This window comes from Notothenia rossii (genome assembly GCF_949606895.1).
Source record: "Notothenia rossii genome assembly, chromosome: 9".
Taxonomy (NCBI): Eukaryota; Metazoa; Chordata; class Actinopteri; order Perciformes; family Nototheniidae; genus Notothenia; species Notothenia rossii.
In genome coordinates this window covers 79772096-79789595 of record NC_136907.1, presented here as the reverse complement: position 1 = coordinate 79789595, position 17500 = coordinate 79772096, and the positions used below count along the sequence as shown (strand labels likewise).

Sequence of the window (17500 nt, the reverse complement as noted above, 5' to 3'; positions counted from 1 at the left end):
CAGCAGGAGAGGACTCTTTAAAGTAGAGACACTACATACTGATATACACCTGAACATCAGCAGGAGAGGACTCTTTAAAGTAGAGACACTACATACTGATATACACCTGAACATCAGCAGGAGAGGACTCTTTAAAGTAGAGACACTACATACTGATATACACCTGAACATCATCAGGAGAGGACTCTTTAAAGGAGAGACACTACATACTGATATACACCTGAACATCAGCAGGAGAGGACTCTTTAAAGTAGAGACACTACATACTGATATACACCTGAACATCAGCAGGAGAGGACTCTTTAAAGTAGAGACTGATATACACCTGAAATTGAACAGATTAGGGCCCCCTTAATGAGTTTAATGAAAGAAAAATAAACATCTGAACACTATAAAGCTGCACGATTTGGAAATAAATAAGTAATTTCGTTCATTTTTGACTAATATTGCATTTGCGACATGATTCATGAAATAAGAGGGAATGTTTATCTTTGAAACAGTTTTCACATTTTCATTCAAAAATGTATTTAAATGATCACGCTTTGATCATTCAAGTGCTGGTAAACATTTCTGCTGCAGGTACTTCCTACACTAAACATTTCAAAGTAACACAACGGTTCATAACTTCATTTGAAATGTTGCTTTATTTTCTTGTCAATTTCTATAAAAACCCTTATTTTATCCTTAAGTATTTCAAAAGATATCATCTGCAAGGATGAAGGATGAGTCTGTGATTAACCCTCCTCTTCCTCCTCTTCCTCCTCTTCATCCTCCACAGATCTGAAACAGAGGTGCCTCACAAAGATGTGCAACAAACTGTGACGGGGACACAAAGAGCCGTTCATCCTCACAGGAAGAGACTCAAACCGCGTCACGAGAAAACACGGAAACAGACTCCAGAGATCTTTTACATCTGGAGGGACGTCTAAAGGTTTCCGTACAAAAGGGAAACTTGTTACTCTTTCTGTCAAAGTGATGTCATTAGGTTGTTTTAGGGCCAAGAGGACTACATGTTTGACTCGTTAAGGACACATAAGTCGGGGAACCTGAAACTAAAACCTTGTCTTGGACTATTTATGAAAACCATATTTAAAACCAAGCATTTCAATCCGAACAGATTATTTGAACGTATGGAAAAGAGTCTGGAACTTTAAAAACAGAGATGTATAAATTGTTTCTTTCTAAATAAACCAATTTAAATTGTTCTTGTCTCCGTTTAGGATCATTAGAAAAAAAACAGGATGGTTCACAAAAACGTTGTCAAGCTCAAAGGATCATAACGATGTACAGAATGACTGTGAAATATATTGCATGTGTCCTAACCCTCACATCATTTATGGTTCCCCCATCCTTATGCAATCAGTGTGCAAGGAGGTGAAAGAAGTATTCAGATGCTTCACTTGAGTAAAAGCACCAATACATGAAATACTTCATTAAATGTAAAAGTCAAGATCTTACTTGACAGTAGTACAAGTACAAGTACAAAAGCATTACCAGTCAAAAGGTACTTACAGTAATGTATAAAAGGTAAAAGTACTAATGGCCTTTACGTGTGTGTGTGTGTGTGTGTGTGTGTGTGTGTGTGTGTGTGTGTGTGTGTGTGTGTGTGTGTGTGTGTGTGTGTGTGTGTGTGTGTCTCTCTCTCTGTGTGTGTGTGTGTGTGTGTGTGTGTGTGTGTGTGTGTGTGTGTGTGTGTGTGTGTGTGTGTGTGTGTGTGTGTGTGTGTGTGTGTGTGTGTGTGTGTGTGTGTGTGTGTGTGTGTGTGTGTCTCTGTGTGTGTGTGTGTGTGTGTGTGTGTGTGTGTGTGTGTGTGTGTGTGTGTGTGTGTGTGTGTGTGTGTGTGTGTGTGTGTGTGTGTGTGTGTGTGTGTGTGTGTGTGTGTGTGTGTTGTGAATGAGATGGACTTGATTAACAAAACACTGGTTGGTTGCTGGCGGTCTTGTTTCTCAATGTTTTGCTTTCCTCACATTGTGCTGTAAAACTTTTAGGATCAGTTTTGAGTTTCTGATCCCGTCACTTTGTTCTCACACCACTGTGCTCTTGAGTTGTATGTCACCACTTAATGCATACAAACTTTCCAGTTGAAAAAAAGTAAAAGATTCAACATAATTTGAAACACTAAATCTCTGCTGCTTTGTTGGCACGTGGATTCAGGGATATGAACCACCTGTACGTCATGGATTTACAGAAAGTTGCTGAACGTCTTGAAAAAGATCTACCTGTTGATCCAACCATTAAAGAAATGTAGAATCAGGATCAGAAATTTGAAAGAAGTTGAATCTTGGCGTGTGTGGGGCCCATTTCTAGTCAGACAAACTAGCCATTTTGGTCTGAGAAGCTCAAGATTCATTCGTCTACTTTTCCATACTCCAAGACTCCCAGGGGCACACCTGTGGACGGAGCTTAAAGTGGGTCTTTTTGCGTCCTCAGTCGAACAGATCTGTCTATTAAATCCCCAAGAACTGCTTGAGTGGAGGAGCGGCGGGTCTGTAATGTTATCTCGTATGCAACATGACATTTGACATCAACATGATGCACCTGTCCCTCACAAAGCCTCACTATCCCCCCCTTCATTCACTCCCTGTCATTAACCTTCCTCTGCTTCACTGCTCAGGCAGACATTGATCTAATGAAGTCATTGGAGGATCAGATAAGACCGGTTCGACCCCGGGGTGACACATAACCCCCCCCATCGGACAAAGACCACTCTGTGGGTCCTTCTGTCCGGACTCTGCCTCTGTTAAAGCTTCAAATACCTGCACGGGAATCCAGAGCATGATATCTGCTGCTCAGGTGTCGCCTGGGAGCCAATAAGAGTCCCAGGAAGGCTTTAAAGGCACCAAGGTCTTCCTCCCTCTCTGTTGGCTGCTCGTGCCTTACAATGACTCAGCGTTTAAACCTCTTTATTCCATGAAGTGACCACAGCTTCCTCAGCCATCACTCAAACCAAAAGGTAAGATGGCCTTCACTCACCATCAGTCTGTGTGACCGCTCGACCTGTGATTCAAGCCTTTTTAAGTCATGATTATTGGTCTCAATTTGTGTTTCTGTTGCTCTGTCATTTTGTGTTATAGATGATTGGACAGGGATGAAAGTGGACAGGACTTTTTAACCTTTTTAATCTTCTTGTTTTATTTTTTTCTGCACTTTTCTTCTCTGGTTTAGTCTCTCCACATCCCTCCATGTGCACTGCCTTGATCGCTGGCTTGTTAATTCTTCATCACTGGTCTCAATGTGTGGTTTTGTTGTGCTGTCATTTGGTGTTTCTGATTCTGATCAAAGTTGACAGGGCATTTTAGCCTCTTTTAGCTTCTCCTATAATTATTGCATTCAACAACAAAATTCATATTAAAATTCAACACAAAAGTCCACAAGTGCGAGAAGTATTTCCAGGCCTTGACCCTAGTCTCTCCACATTCCTCCACTTTCTTTTGGCGGGTTGATTCATCGTTACATATCTTCATTTCTGGTGTTGTGTATACCTTATATGATGTTTTGATGAAAGTAGACTCTTAGCTTCTTGTTTTGGTCTTTCTGTCCTTCAGTGTTTCCAGCACCAGGCATCTGTTTCCCTTTTCATAATCTTTGATAAACCAACTCTGAGTTGCCAGAAGTATAATAATTGTACTCAAAATATGCTAACTAATACCAAACCTGCCATAACGTTTGATAATTCAACCATTGTTTGACGGTTATAATTAGTAGCTGGTTTGAGTCTGTGCCTCAGATGCTTTTATTCTCACTTTACTTCTTTACCGCTATTCGATCAGGCTATGATGTTGATCAAAGTTTATTGCAAGAAAAGCTGTCGTTCTCTTTCCCCGTTGCTCCTTTTAAGAAAGTTTGCAAAAAAAATGGCTAAAAACAATCTGGTTACACATTCAAGAAGTTGTTTAAAAATGTGATTTGGGAAATTACACAAAAAAAAACGTTGTTCTTTTGGTTATGACTAAATGATCACAACATTTCTGTCAGTGTAGTAATTGTGCAGTCGTGGTACATTGCGCAAAAATAAGAGCATTTATTGCACTATAAATAGCACAAACATCTCTCCGTAGTCATTTGGATGCATTAGCGTTCACAGTTGAACACACCTCAGCTCCGAGGTGACATTAAAGATTGAATAAAGCCTGAATAAATAAAGCTTTAACGAGACGGACGACGTGATGATAGTTTCTTTCAGTGAAATGTGCTCTGAGCCTGAATCCTAGTAATGATAGACTTCATCAGGCTGAGCTCCTGGAGACCATTAAAGAAACTGAACCAGCGAGCGAAAGGTCATCCGTCTCCACTGTAATAACACAGGTAATTTATGGAGCTGCACAGGAGGCATCAGGGTGACTTCAGGTCTCCATAACAACAGGAAAAAAGAAATAAATGGTGGCTGTTCTGCTCCTCTGTGATGAGAACGTTTATTTCTTTGATTGAGTTTAGTGTCCTCATATCCCCTGAGGGTGTGAGGGCAGGCTTTGAGACTAGTTGTGTGATAGAGTTGTGGAAAGGTCACATATTTCTATAGCACCTCTTTCGTTCCCTCCGCAAAAATCGAATGGGATTTCTTCATGGGGTTTTGGATTATTGCAGAAAATAATCTCAACATTTATGATACTTACGAGGCGACAGGAAAATGAAGATAAAATGCTCACAAATGTCTTGGTTTTAGGACTCAGTTCTGCAGCCCTCTGCAGAGCATGTGGAGCCCGCATGTGGAGCACATTTCTACTCTCACTGCTGCCCCCTGTGGTCGCATCGGGAATTACAACCACATGCGAAACAACATTATATTCAGACATATTCAAAATGTGTTTATTATTTTATATCTGGAAAGAAGGCAAGAATCAGACAAAAGACCTACGCGTTGTATTAAAAGCTCCTGGCAATTTTAATTATTTATCTTCTCAATCGAACAGTGTTACTCAGTGGTGGATTCATCCATATTTGTTGGTTACCATGTTCTAATCCCGATAGTAACCACTGCCTTCTCTCCCTGAATGCAGATACAAGTCATGTTTCTGATATGGATTTTCATGCTATCTGTTCTTCCAAGCGGTGAGTTTCCTTCTACATTTCCAAAAACAGCTAGTCTTTTGCCATTGGCTGGATAATGGCCAGTCCCTCCCCTTCTATGTTTGCATGAGACGTCTTTCCCTAATACTGTTGACACAATGGTAAAATGTTATAGAAATATGAAAGCTGCTATATATTTACCTCTTTAACTACATATTCAAGGGACGGAAAACATGCTAAAACTGTTTGACCTTTTTTTGTAGGTGCTTATTAAATAGATATTTTTTGACAGATGAAAGTGGAAAAGGTCATTTCAAAGGTAATTTGTAGAAGATATCAGAAGAACCAGAACGACAAGAACCAGGAGAACCAGAAGAACCAGAATACAAATTAAAAAAAGGACCAGAATAAAAAGGACCGGAAGAACCAGAAGGATCAGAAGGATCAGAAGAAAAAGAACCAGAATAACAGGAACCAAAAGAACCAGAATGAAAAGAACCAGAAGAACCAGAAGAAAAAGAACCAGAATAACGGGAACCAGAATGAAAAGAACCAGAAGAACCAGAATAAAAAGAACCAGAATAAAAAGAACCAGAAGAACCAGAATAAAAAGAACCAGAATAAAAAGAACCAGAAGAACCAGAATAAAAAGAACCAGAAGAACCAGAATAAAAATAACCAGAAGAACCAAAATAAAAATAACCAGAAGAACCAGAAGAAAAAGAACCAGAATAACGGGAACCAGAAGAACCAGAATGAAAAGAACCAGAAGAACCAGAATGAAAAGAACCAGAATAAAAAGAACCAGAAGAACCAGAATAAAAAGAACCAGAAGAACCAGAATAAAAAGAACCAGAATGAAAAGAACCAGAAGAACCAGAATAAAAAGAACCAGAATAAAAAGAACCAGAAGAACCAGAATAAAAAGAACCAGAATGAAAAGAACCAGAAGAACCAGAATGAAAAGAACCAGAATGAAAAGAACCAGAAGAACCAGAATGAAAAGAACCAGAAGAACCAAAATAAAAAGAACCAGAAGAACCAGAAGAAGAAAACCCTTTATTATTCCCAATAAGCAGATTCAATTAAATCTTATTTTGTGTTTTTTACGATGGTTTGATGTGTTTTGTGTAATTATCCCAATGTGGCATGATGTCATTTGATGTTTTAGTGCACTGATGTGTTAAATGTTAATGAGATCATGATGATAACTCTGTCTCCTCTTTGTCTGCAGCGCTGTGTGCCTCCATCTTCTGCCCGGACCCCGAGGCAAGCGACCCAAACACAGATCACATGACCGGTGAGGAGGAACTTAATGCACTGAGACACAAGAGGCATGAGGCTGTAATTAGTATGAATTAATTAATCAGCTAAGCCGGGTCTTACTCGTTGGTTCACTGAGTTCAAACGATTAATAACGCAGCATTTAATATGAGGAAGAAAGGTCAGAGTGCTGATGGGGGTTCAGTTAGTTCATATGCAGCTAATTATACACAAGCTAACCGTATGCTAGCATTCTGAACCAGGGGACACTAAAAAGTGATGCACACATCTGGGACCGGAGCGCTTGGTGATGTTCAGGATTATAAAGTGTGTTTTGGAACATCTGCTTCTTTTCTTAAGCTCCAGCACGTTTCTCCTGATGGAAGACTTTAGGGTCGTTGTAGCACGTTAGCACCTGTCAGCACTGGACTATACATCTAAACACATATTATGAACTGTACTCATCTTTGACCATTTAAAATCCACTATTCTATGTTTTGTGTTTTTCATTGTTTGTTCAGTACTAAAAGGTTGAAGTCCCACAATGCATTTGAATATGAATTTGACATGTTAACTATCATAAAGCGCTTCATGGCAGTAATTGCGGGAGAGTGACACCTCGTAGCCCCATTAATGGTCTTCTATAACGCTGCTGATTTAGTGTGATATTTTTTGATGTTGTTGACATGAAGGTGGGCTGTGGTGTTCTCAGACACCTGTAGTCACAATCTGTGGCTTCACCTCACATGTGGAGAGCTGTCGACTCCATCTTTTTCCACCCTGCATGCTTCTTAGGTTCCTGCCAACAGGATTATCTGTGATTAAATCTCCTCTGCTCCACACCTGCCAAGAGAAGGAAATGGAGTTTTACTCACAGCCTCTTCGTGTCTGTCTGCGGGCGAATAGTCACATAAATCTGATTCTATGTATTTGACTGACCAGTTCTCCTTAATATCAGTCAGAGGTGGAACAAGTACTCAGATCTTGTATTTGAGTAAAAACACAAATACTCAGATCTTGTACTTGAGTAAAAGTAGAAGTACTCAGATCTTGTAGTAAAAGTAGAAGTACTCAGACCTTGTACTTGAGTAAAAGTAGAAGTACTCAGATCTTGTACTTGAGTAAAAGTAGAAATACTCAGATCTTGTTCTTGAGTAATAGTAGAAGTACTCAGACGTTGTACTTGAGTAAAAGTAGAAGTACACAGATCTTGTACTTGAGTAAAAGTAGAAGTACTCAGATCTTGTACTTGAGTAAAATTAGAAGTACTCAGATCTTGTTCTTGAGTAAAAGTAGAAGTACTCAGATCTTGTACTTGAGTAAAAGTAGAAGTACTCAGATCTTGTACTTGAGTAAAAGTAGAAGTACCAGAGTGTAGGAATACTCTGTTACAGTAAAAGTCCTCATTCAAAATGTTCCTCAAGTAAAAGTATAAAAGTATTCTCATCAAAATATAGTGAAAGTAGCGACAGTAAAAGTAGTCATTGTGCAGATTGGTCCATTTCAGAATAATAGATATGATATGTTTTATAATGATTGATCATGAAAGTGTTCTCAAAGCTGGTAAAGGTGCAGCTAGTCTGAATGACTTTGTATACTGCAGGGTAGCTGGTGGATTTACTCCAGGTGGAACTAAAGTCTGATTTAACACTTGATTAGATTTCACATCATTCATCCACATCTGTGTCTCTTGTTTCCCTCCTCTCGGTGCAGATTGTCTCGGCCTTCGCTTCACCTGGCTTCACTCGGTCTTCGATAACTTCCCTTCTCTGCTGAGTTTCTCTCTGAAGCTCCGCTGCACAACGGGGATTTGTCCTCGAGACCTGGAGGATTACGGCTGCTCCTGCAGATACGAGTCCTCTGGAAACCCTGTGGACCCTCTGGACAGGTGAGCGACACCCTGTAGATAAAAAAACAGCATGGAGTATGGAGGTGGGCCTCTCGGGCGGGAAGATTTTAAAACTCAAATAGGCAGAAAGATCGACAGACATTGAAGCACATTTTCGTAGTGGCCAAATGGTGGTACTACAACTTCCAGTCTGTGACGTCATTGGAGCCCAAAGAGACTTTTTCCTATTGACCTACACTATTTTAAGAGATACAAATTGTCAGAGGATCGGAGGAAGAAATCAAAACGTCGGGATGATTATCCGCTGATTAACATACGTCTCTTTCCTGATGTAAGTCAATGAGAGAAAGTGTTTTTTGGGCCAGGTGACATCACAGACTGATTTGGAAATTGTAGTACCGCCGTTTGGCCAACACAAATATTTTCCTCAGAGTCTGGAGCACTTCCTAGGGGCTTGGTGCCAGACTGGTAAATGGTATTGTATAACAGCTCTGAACCTACAATATGCTTCTGAGTAATCCCTGATCTCTTCTTTGCTCCAGCTGCTGTGAGACTCACAGAGTGTGTTATCAGAGCGCTGCCCCCTGCAGGCAGGCGCTGATCCCCCTCCCCAACAACTCCACCTGCTCAGCAGCAAACTCCAGCTGTGGTAAGACTTCCAGTGGAAAGAGACAGTGAGACATTTCTCAATCTAAATCGCAATCTTTATACATGTTTGTAGATTTAGAACTTACATTTTTGGTCATTTTACTTGAAGCATGAACTGCCACTTTTCAAACAAAGAAATACAGATGTTGTCAGTAGTCCTGCTGTATGTCTTTCTGTGCATAGACTTTAATGAAAGCTCTTTTCTCTACCTCTAGATGCTGGTGACCGGTGCCAGCAGAAGTTTTGTGAATGTGACCAGGCGGCCATCGACTGCATGACTCGGAGCGAATACAACTCGTCTCTGAAAAACCTCCACGCGTCTTTCTGCACCGCGGAGAATCAAACCGGTAACATCATCAAACATCACCACAGGAAACACATCAGCCTTTTTACAACATAACAATTCACATTAAACAGAAAAGCATTACGGTGTTGTGCAAAAGAATGTAGTCATTGAAAAGGTAAGAGAATACCAATTAAAACAAACTGAAATTGAACGAGACAGGTATAAAATTCAAGATAGTAGTCGTAACAAAAGGGCGATACCTGCATAAACAAATAAATAAATAAAAAGTATTTAAAAAAATCATAATACAGAATAACTAAATAAGAAAAAAGTAATTGAAGATACTAAGATTGAGTCTGCCTGATGACTCAATCTAAATGGAAATTAAATGTATATGTATTTATGTATCTAAATAGTTATCACCGCAATAAACCGTATATCATGTCGTCTTAATGTACAATATTTAGTTTCACATTCTGTTCTTGTACATATCATACTTTATTTACATGTATATAGACTTATTGCACTATTTTTCTATTTATTCAAGTACAATAAAATCTGAAACACTGTATTTGACGTAATTTTTATTAAATGATAACATATTTTTATTTTTGTCAGTTTCAGATGCTGTCAGCATTAACCTGGAGTCTGGATCTTTGTTAAGAAGAGCAGGTGAGTCTAAGTGACGTCAGTGATCTGAAACTGACCTGAAACTGACCTGAAGCTGACCTGAAGCTGACCTGAAACTGACCTGAAGCTGACCTGACATGAAACTGACCTGAAACTGACCTGAAAATTACCTGAAGTTTCAAGATTCTAGGCTTTATTGTCATTTGCATATTAGCTATGTAGCTATTTCAATGAAAAACGGAAGTCCCAGGCTCCTCCAACAGAGCAACATGAATGTACACTGAACAAAAATATAAACGCAACACTTTTGTTTTTGCTCCCATTTTTCATGAGATGAACTCAAAGATCTAAAACATTTTCTATTTACACAAAATAACCATTTCTCTCAAATATTGTTCACAAATCTGAGATAGTGAGCACTTCTCCTTTGCCGAGATAATCCATCCCACCTCACAGGTGTGGCATATCAAGATGCTGATTAGACAGCATGATTATAAAAAAGGCCACTCTGAAACATGCATTGCTACTTTATTGGGGGGGTCTGGGGGGGTCCGAAAACCAGTCAGTATCTGGTGTGAGGGTTAGGGGTAGGGGTAGGGTTAGGGTTAGGGTTAGGGTAATGTGAATCGAGTGGCCTGTGTTCGTCGTCCATAACATACGCCTGCCCATACCATAACCCCACCACCACCATGGGCCACTCGATTCACAACATTACCCTAACCCTAACCCTCACACCAGATACTGACTGGTTTTCGGACCCCGCCAGAACCCCCCAATAAAGCAAAAATGCAAGTTTCAGAGTGGCCTTTTATTGTGGCCAGCCTTAACTTTCATGAACTGGAAAACCAACTGTGAAAGAATTAAAGTAACCTGTCAATCACAAAGTAAATAATTTGACTCTAAACGGGATCATAATTTACGAAATGAACGTCATGGTGTGTTCAAAAAGACTTGCAACTAGGGATTGAGACAAACTCATCAGAAAACTGTTTACAGAGCTAATAAATCAAGAGAGAAGTTACATGTCTCAGACTTCTGACCTCTTTTTGCAAACGTCGCCCCCTGCTGGATATTAGAGAGAATGCAGGTTTAAGGCTCTTTCAAATTAAAGCTCGAGTTCTTTCCTAAACTTCAATCATTCAAAAACAGCCTTTTTACAACATAACAATTAAGACTAAACAGACGAGCATTAAGATATTGTACAAAAGAACAAATATAGTCATTGAATAGCTTAGAGAATCCAAATTAAAACAAACTCAAATTGAACGAGACAGGTAACATAAGATTTCAGGTGTGTTCAGACCAAGACATCCTTTGTTATCAATTTTATAATTAATTGGTTATGTGAACATTTGAGTTGAAACTGATTTCTAGTGTATTCAAACACAGAGACTGAATTCCTCCTGTTCTTCTCAGATGATCTTTCTGCAGTGAACGGCTCTCTGAGCTTCTTCCTCTCCAACTCTTCCTTCCTGTCTGCAGGCAAAACATTTTTCTGTATCCGAGTTCACGTTAAAAAGATGTTTTACATGTTTCTTTGTCAGACGCAGTTTGTAAACAGATTAAATTAACATTTAGATTCGCCCAACAGCCAATCCCTGCTGAGAACTGCAGGTACGAGGGCTGTGATTGGCTGCAGGTCAAGATCAGTTAAAAATAGAACTAGTCACGTTACCTTTCTCCTTTATATCTGGTCAGTGGCGAAATATGAAGGTGTCGTGAATCATGGTGTAACATCGTATAATCCTTATGGTGCAAAGAGGTCAATGCCCTTGTTACGCCCAGGTCTAGGGGAACCTAGGCGCAGCACAAAATGCACTCTCCCCCACTCTTCCCACTCCCAAGAACACGGACACTGAGTCAGAGAAAGCGTTTGGTAAATTTATTTACCAAAAATGATACAAAAATAGGAATAACAAAACCAACAAAAAAGAAACAAACCTTAGAACTCAAAATCTTACCTAACCGAGAAAATAAATATACAGGCTTCTTACCTACACTAACTTAAACAGGAGAAAACGATCAATCCAAAAAGGGAAGAGAGAACAAAAATGTTTTGTACTCCTGAGAACATACGTCTGTCTTTCAAAGACAGGTGAGGAATAAATGGCCCGCAGCCAGAGGAGAAGGACAACGACATCAAGGTGTGAACACAGCACCATAGAACATCATCTCAGAATAAGCTCCGCGCTGGGAGTAGGAGAAGTTGAGTCAGTGAGAGCGGCCGAGGAACTGCACAGCTGTAGTTTAATATGCTCCCGTCTCCTCAGGTGGACCAATCAGCATGCAGGAGGTAGCTAATCAGCTAACGGGCACCACCTGCTTGCTCACACACACACACACACACACACACACACACACACACACACACACACACACAAATGACCTAACGACCCAGGGTCGTAACACCTTCGTCATGGCTACAACGTCATCAACATGCATTCATTTAACAACAGGACTTCAAATATTCTAGTTTTGCAATAAATGGCTTAACAACGATAGGCTACATTATGCCTTTAAGACATTTTAGTCCATCTCAGGGAGAATTGTCCTTAGAGCTTTGATTTTCTGCCACCAGGGTCGGGCTGTAATTTCTAAAAACTTGATCTTAAATCTGGTTTTTTTCAAATAATTGTTTTAAGGGAAAACGTTAGGTTTCTATTCAGGATCATCTGCAAAACTTCCACCATGGTTTGTGCTCGATTAAAGCTCTAACTTGAATGACAGTTAATCCTCTGACTTTTCCGACTTTAACCTTCTGGTAAAAGTAATTTCGTTGTCCAATAGCTTTGCAGGTATTGGTCATTAATCCCATTAGCGTCAGTCTCAGTTGTACTTTGCATGCTAGCATGCTAACTCTTATTGTGAATATTAGCATTAGCATGTTAGCGTATTTACTTTGAGCATTACACTTTTAGCATGTAGCTCAAATCACAACTATGCCCAAGTGTATCCTCAAAGTGCACAACTGTTTTCTTTAAATCTTAAAAAAATAAAATAAACTATTAGCTGTGTTCTTAAAACTGAGTTGTGTGTTAATGTGATTGATCTGTCTTTTCAGAGGGGCTTCAGGAAGGTGAAGACGCTGCAGAGGAAGTAGAAAAAGAAGAAACCGCGCACACGAGTTTCATCTCGAGAGGTAAAACACTTTCTCCTCTCTGTGCCTTTACTTCCTGTTTTCCTCTCTGAAATACTTTTCTGGCGATCTTGTTTTTCCCCAAGCTGCTCATAATTACATTTGGCTCGAGCTGACCGTCCTGCAGCTTCTCAATCTCCAGAAATAATTTCCCTGCTGTTCTCCTCCTGCTGCATGACTCACATTACGCCGCTTTCAAAGGCCTAGATGAGGCTGTGATGGAGAAACACTCAGGAAAACAAGCAGTGTTTTAGTTTTGGATATAAAGAATAACAGTTGGTGATGTTTGTTACATTTCATTTCCATGAAGTGATCGATTTTTCTGAAACACCTTTTAACTGGGCAGTGCAATTCTGTTTAATTGTGTTGCACTGATGGAGGAGCCTGTGACCTAAGATGTTCATCGTCATAACTACCGTAGCTTCGTATGACCAATAAAAGCCTTGAACCTTGATTCACCCGATCTCCAATTCAACGGCTTTGTTTGGAATAAAAGCTGTAAAAAGAAAATTCAGTCACATTAATCTCGCATCACTTAAAAAACGAGATTTAAAGTAAGGATATGTTGTATTTGAAGGATAAAAAAAACACAGAAAAAGAAATAAAAAGTTGAATTAGTTTCGGTATGTAGTGTCTCTACTTTAAAGAGTCCTCTCCTGCTGATGTTCAGGTGTATATCAGTATGTAGTGTCTCTACTTTAAAGAGTCCTCTCCTGCTGATGTTCAGGTGTATATCAGTATGTAGTGTCTCTACTTTAAAGAGTCCTCTCCTGCTGATGTTCAGGTGTATATCAGTATGTAGTGTCTCTACTTTAAAGAGTCCTCTCCTGCTGATGTTCAGGTGTATATCAGTATGCAGTGTCTCTACTTTAAAGAGTCCTCTCCTGCTGATGTTCAGGTGTATATCAGTATGTAGTGTCTCTACTTTAAAGAGTCCTCTCCTGCTGATGTTCAGGTGTATATCAGTATGTAGTGTCTCTACTTTAAAGAGTCCTCTCCTGCTGATGTTCAGGTGTATATCAGTATGTAGTGTCTCTACTTTAAAGAGTCCTCTCCTGCTGATGTTCAGGTGTATATCAGTATGTAGTGTCTCTACTTTAAAGAGTCCTCTCCTGCTGATGTTCAGGTGTATATCAGTATGTAGTGTCTCTACTTTAAAGAGTCCTCTCCTGCTGATGTTCAGGTGTATATCAGTATGCAGTGTCTCTACTTTAAAGAGTCCTCTCCTGCTGATGTTCAGGTGTATATCAGTATGTAGTGTCTCTACTTTAAAGAGTCCTCTCCTGCTGATGTTCAAGTATATATCAGTATGTAGTGTCTCTACTTTAAAGAGTCCTCTCCTGCTGATGGTCAGGCGTATATCAGTATGTAATGTCTCTACTTTAAAGAGTCCTCTCCTGCTGATGTTCAGGTGTATATCAGTATGTAGTGTCTCTACTTTAAAGAGTCCTCTCCTGCTGATGTTCAGGTGTATATCAGTATGTAGTGTCTCTACTTTAAAGAGTCCTCTCCTGCTGATGTTCAGGTGTATATCAGTATGTAGTGTATCTACTTTAAAGAGTCCTCTCCTGCTGATGGTCAGGCGTATATCAGTATGTAATGTCTCTACTTTAAAGAGTCCTCTCCTGCTGATGTTCAGGTGTATATCAGTATGTAGTGTCTCTACTTTAAAGAGTCCTCTCCTGCTGATGTTCAGGTGTATATCAGTATGTAGTGTCTCTACTTTAAAGAGTCCTCTCCTGCTGATGTTCAGGTGTATATCAGTATGTTGTGTCTCTACTTTAAAGAGTCCTCTCCTGCGGATGTTCAGGTGTATATCAGTATGCAGTGTCTCTACTTTAAAGAGTCCTCTCCTGCTGATGTTCAGGTGTATATCAGTATGTAGTGTATCTACTTTAAAGAGTCCTCTCCTGCTGATGGTCAGGCGTATATCAGTATGTAATGTCTCTACTTTAAAGAGTCCTCTCCTGCTGATGTTCAGGTGTATATCAGTATGTAGTGTCTCTACTTTAAAGAGTCCTCTCCTGCTGATGTTCAGGTGTATATCAGTATGTAGTGTCTCTACTTTAAAGAGTCCTCTCCTGCTGATGTTCAGGTGTATATCAGTATGTAGTGTCTCTACTTTAAAGAGTCCTCTCCTGCTGATGTTCAGGTGTATATCAGTGTGTAGTGTCTCTACTTTAAAGAGTCCTCTCCTGCTGATGTTCAGGTGTATATCAGTATGTAGTGTCTCTACTTTAAAGAGTCCTCTCCTGCTGATGTTCAGGTGTATATCAGTATGTAGTGTCTCTACTTTAAAGAGTCCTCTCCTGCTGATGTTCAGGTGTATATCAGTATGTAGTGTCTCTACTTTAAAGAGTCCTCTCCTGCTGATGTTCAGGTGTATATCAGTATGTTGTGTCTCTACTTTAAAGAGTCCTCTCCTGCGGATGTTCAGGTGTATATCAGTATGCAGTGTCTCTACTTTAAAGAGTCCTCTCCTGCTGATGTTCAGGTGTATATCAGTATGTAGTGTATCTACTTTAAAGAGTCCTCTCCTGCTGATGTTCAGGTGTATATCAGTATGTAGTGTCTTTACTTTAAAGAGTCCTCTCCTGCTGATGTTCAGGTGTATATCAGTATGTAGTGTCTCTACTTTAAAGAGTCCTCTCCTGCTGATGTTCAGATGTATATCAGTGTGTAGTATCTCTACTTTAAAGAGTCCTCTCCTGCTGATGTTCAGGTGTATATCAGAATGTAGTGTCTCTACTTTAAAGAGTCCTCTAAAAGCAGAATAAGGCCTCTTTAAACTCTTTTCACCTTCTCTTTTTCAGATTCAGGTCTTGGATCAGAATCAGGGCCCATCAAAACATCACAACTGAGCTTTGAAGACAAAAACACAGAAACACCTTCAACATCCTCCCTTCAAACTACAACTTCTCTGAGGACTACAACTCCCAGAGAGCCGACACCAACCAACCTGAATGAGTCATCCGAGGAAGCTGATAAAGAAATAAGAGGTTTTGGTCCTTTTGTGAAGTTTTTCAGACTTTTTTATCAATCAACTGTTTTATGTCTGCTCATTTTAACCTTTTCATTCCAACTATTTTCATTTAACGAGACATGTTCAGGCATACAGTATATAAAAAACATACAAAACATTTAACAAATAGTCGAAAAAAGTACAAATACCTTTAAGAAAAAAAGTTTTAGGACTAACTTTGCAATTTTTTTTGTAAACGTTCTGCAGATGTGTCTAAAAAGCTATTTTTTGGTGGAAATGTACCATTTATTTTTTATGATGAGACCAAACGGTTAATATTAGAATACAAATTAAATGTATATAGTATATATATACAAAATGGTATATTTATTGTGAATAAGAATAAAATATATCTGATTTTTTTGCAGATTCGTTCATCGTCACAACGTCACTGACAGCAAAAGCACCAATCAGACCTTCTGAGAGGAGAATGTCATCTGAAGAAGAGGAAGAGGAAGAGGAAGAGGATGATGAAGAGGAGGAGGGAGCTTCAGATGAGCAAGGTGACTTTAAACTAATCACAACTTCCTCCATCATTTGTCTCACTTAAAAGGGAGATACATTTCTGAATCTGGTCTATTTTTATAATCTTCTTCCTCAGTTAAAGACATCCTAACTACTGTGTTTACTGCAACAACAACAACAACCTCGGCCAAATCTACAACTACAACAACAACAACAACAACAACAACAACACCGACTGTATCCCCAGATGCATCCAACGAGGTGTTAGGAAGTTCAACAACGTCTGCGTCTCCAACGGGTCAGATTAATGCATTCAATGTCCATAAATTATGAAAATCAAAAATGTCTTGATTGAAAATTATTCATTTATCTTCAATAGTTTCAATGTCATGTGACCTAATGATTCAAAATCAATGAAGAAATAAATTGGACTACATGTACACATCTCTTGATACAAACAAATCAAGTAACAGTGATAATATATAATAGAAAAGGCACCTAATTAAATTAAAGGTGTTTCGTAATCGTCTCATTTTGTAATACAATGCTGCTTTGATTTGAGCGTAGGTCAAATTCTTTTGAAGCTTTTAGACAACATTGGAGCTTTGCAATAAGTTTACTTCTGAATTCCCTTTAAATATTTGTATTACATTTAAAAAAAATCTTACAATGGTCTGTCTTACTTGTTCAGTTTAGAAATACAATGCTGCATTGATTTAGAGCAGGGGTGGGGAACCTTTTTACTCTCAAGGGCCATTTCAATTTTTACAACATCCTTCGAGGGCCGTACAAATGATTGAACTCAACGTCTGCTTAAAAAACTCAAATCACAGCCCATTCATTTCGCCTTTCTTTCATGCTGTGCAAAGAAAAAGCAACCTCTTAATCCAGATATTTGACCATGACCCGCGCATGCATGCACCGTGGCATGACCACCACAACAGAAATATATGGACACAAGATGTGTGCAAATGTATTTAGTTTCATATCCATGTGGACATGATTTAAGTGGGGGGAACGTTTGACCTCTGTCATCGCCAACAAAGGGTATATAACAAAGTATTGATATGAACTTTTGTTATTGACCAAATACTTATTTTCCACCATAATTTGCAAATAACCAGGAAGATTTTTTTTTAATGTTGAAGTTAAAAGCATCAATCTGGTGCACTTTGAGAGTCAAATTAATAGATC

The 17500-nt window shown here is 39.3% G+C and overlaps 3 protein-coding genes across 3 annotated transcripts in view; all 3 read left to right on the top strand.

The window, feature by feature from the left end:
• LOC307019987 (uncharacterized protein) overlaps positions 1 to 1121 on the top strand; it is a gene marked incomplete at its 5' end in the record, with an annotated part of 13422 nt that extends 12301 nt beyond the window's left edge. Inside the window, one exon of the mRNA XM_079651081.1 lies at positions 779 to 1121. Within this exon, the coding sequence (XP_079507207.1) occupies positions 779 to 822 (44 nt within the window). The 3' untranslated portion in view covers positions 823 to 1121. The remainder of the gene's footprint in view (positions 1 to 778) is intronic.
• A 5179-nt stretch (positions 1122 to 6300) lies between these two features.
• On the top strand, positions 6301 to 9167 carry LOC307019986 (otoconin-90-like; the record flags this gene model as incomplete). Its single annotated transcript, XM_079651080.1, has 4 exons — positions 6301 to 6307; positions 7984 to 8158; positions 8662 to 8768; positions 8983 to 9167. The coding sequence occupies 4 exons, from the start codon at positions 6301 to 6303 to the stop codon at positions 9165 to 9167; spliced, it is 474 nt and encodes a 157-aa protein (XP_079507206.1).
• Positions 9168 to 11462: 2295 nt separating this feature from the next.
• On the top strand, positions 11463 to 16639 carry LOC307019985 (uncharacterized protein; the record flags this gene model as incomplete). Its single annotated transcript, XM_079651079.1, has 5 exons — positions 11463 to 11976; positions 12745 to 12822; positions 15651 to 15818; positions 16210 to 16344; positions 16443 to 16639. The coding sequence occupies exons 1-5, from the start codon at positions 11790 to 11792 to the stop codon at positions 16637 to 16639; spliced, it is 765 nt and encodes a 254-aa protein (XP_079507205.1). The 5' UTR covers positions 11463 to 11789.
• Positions 16640 to 17500: the final 861 nt, after the last annotated feature.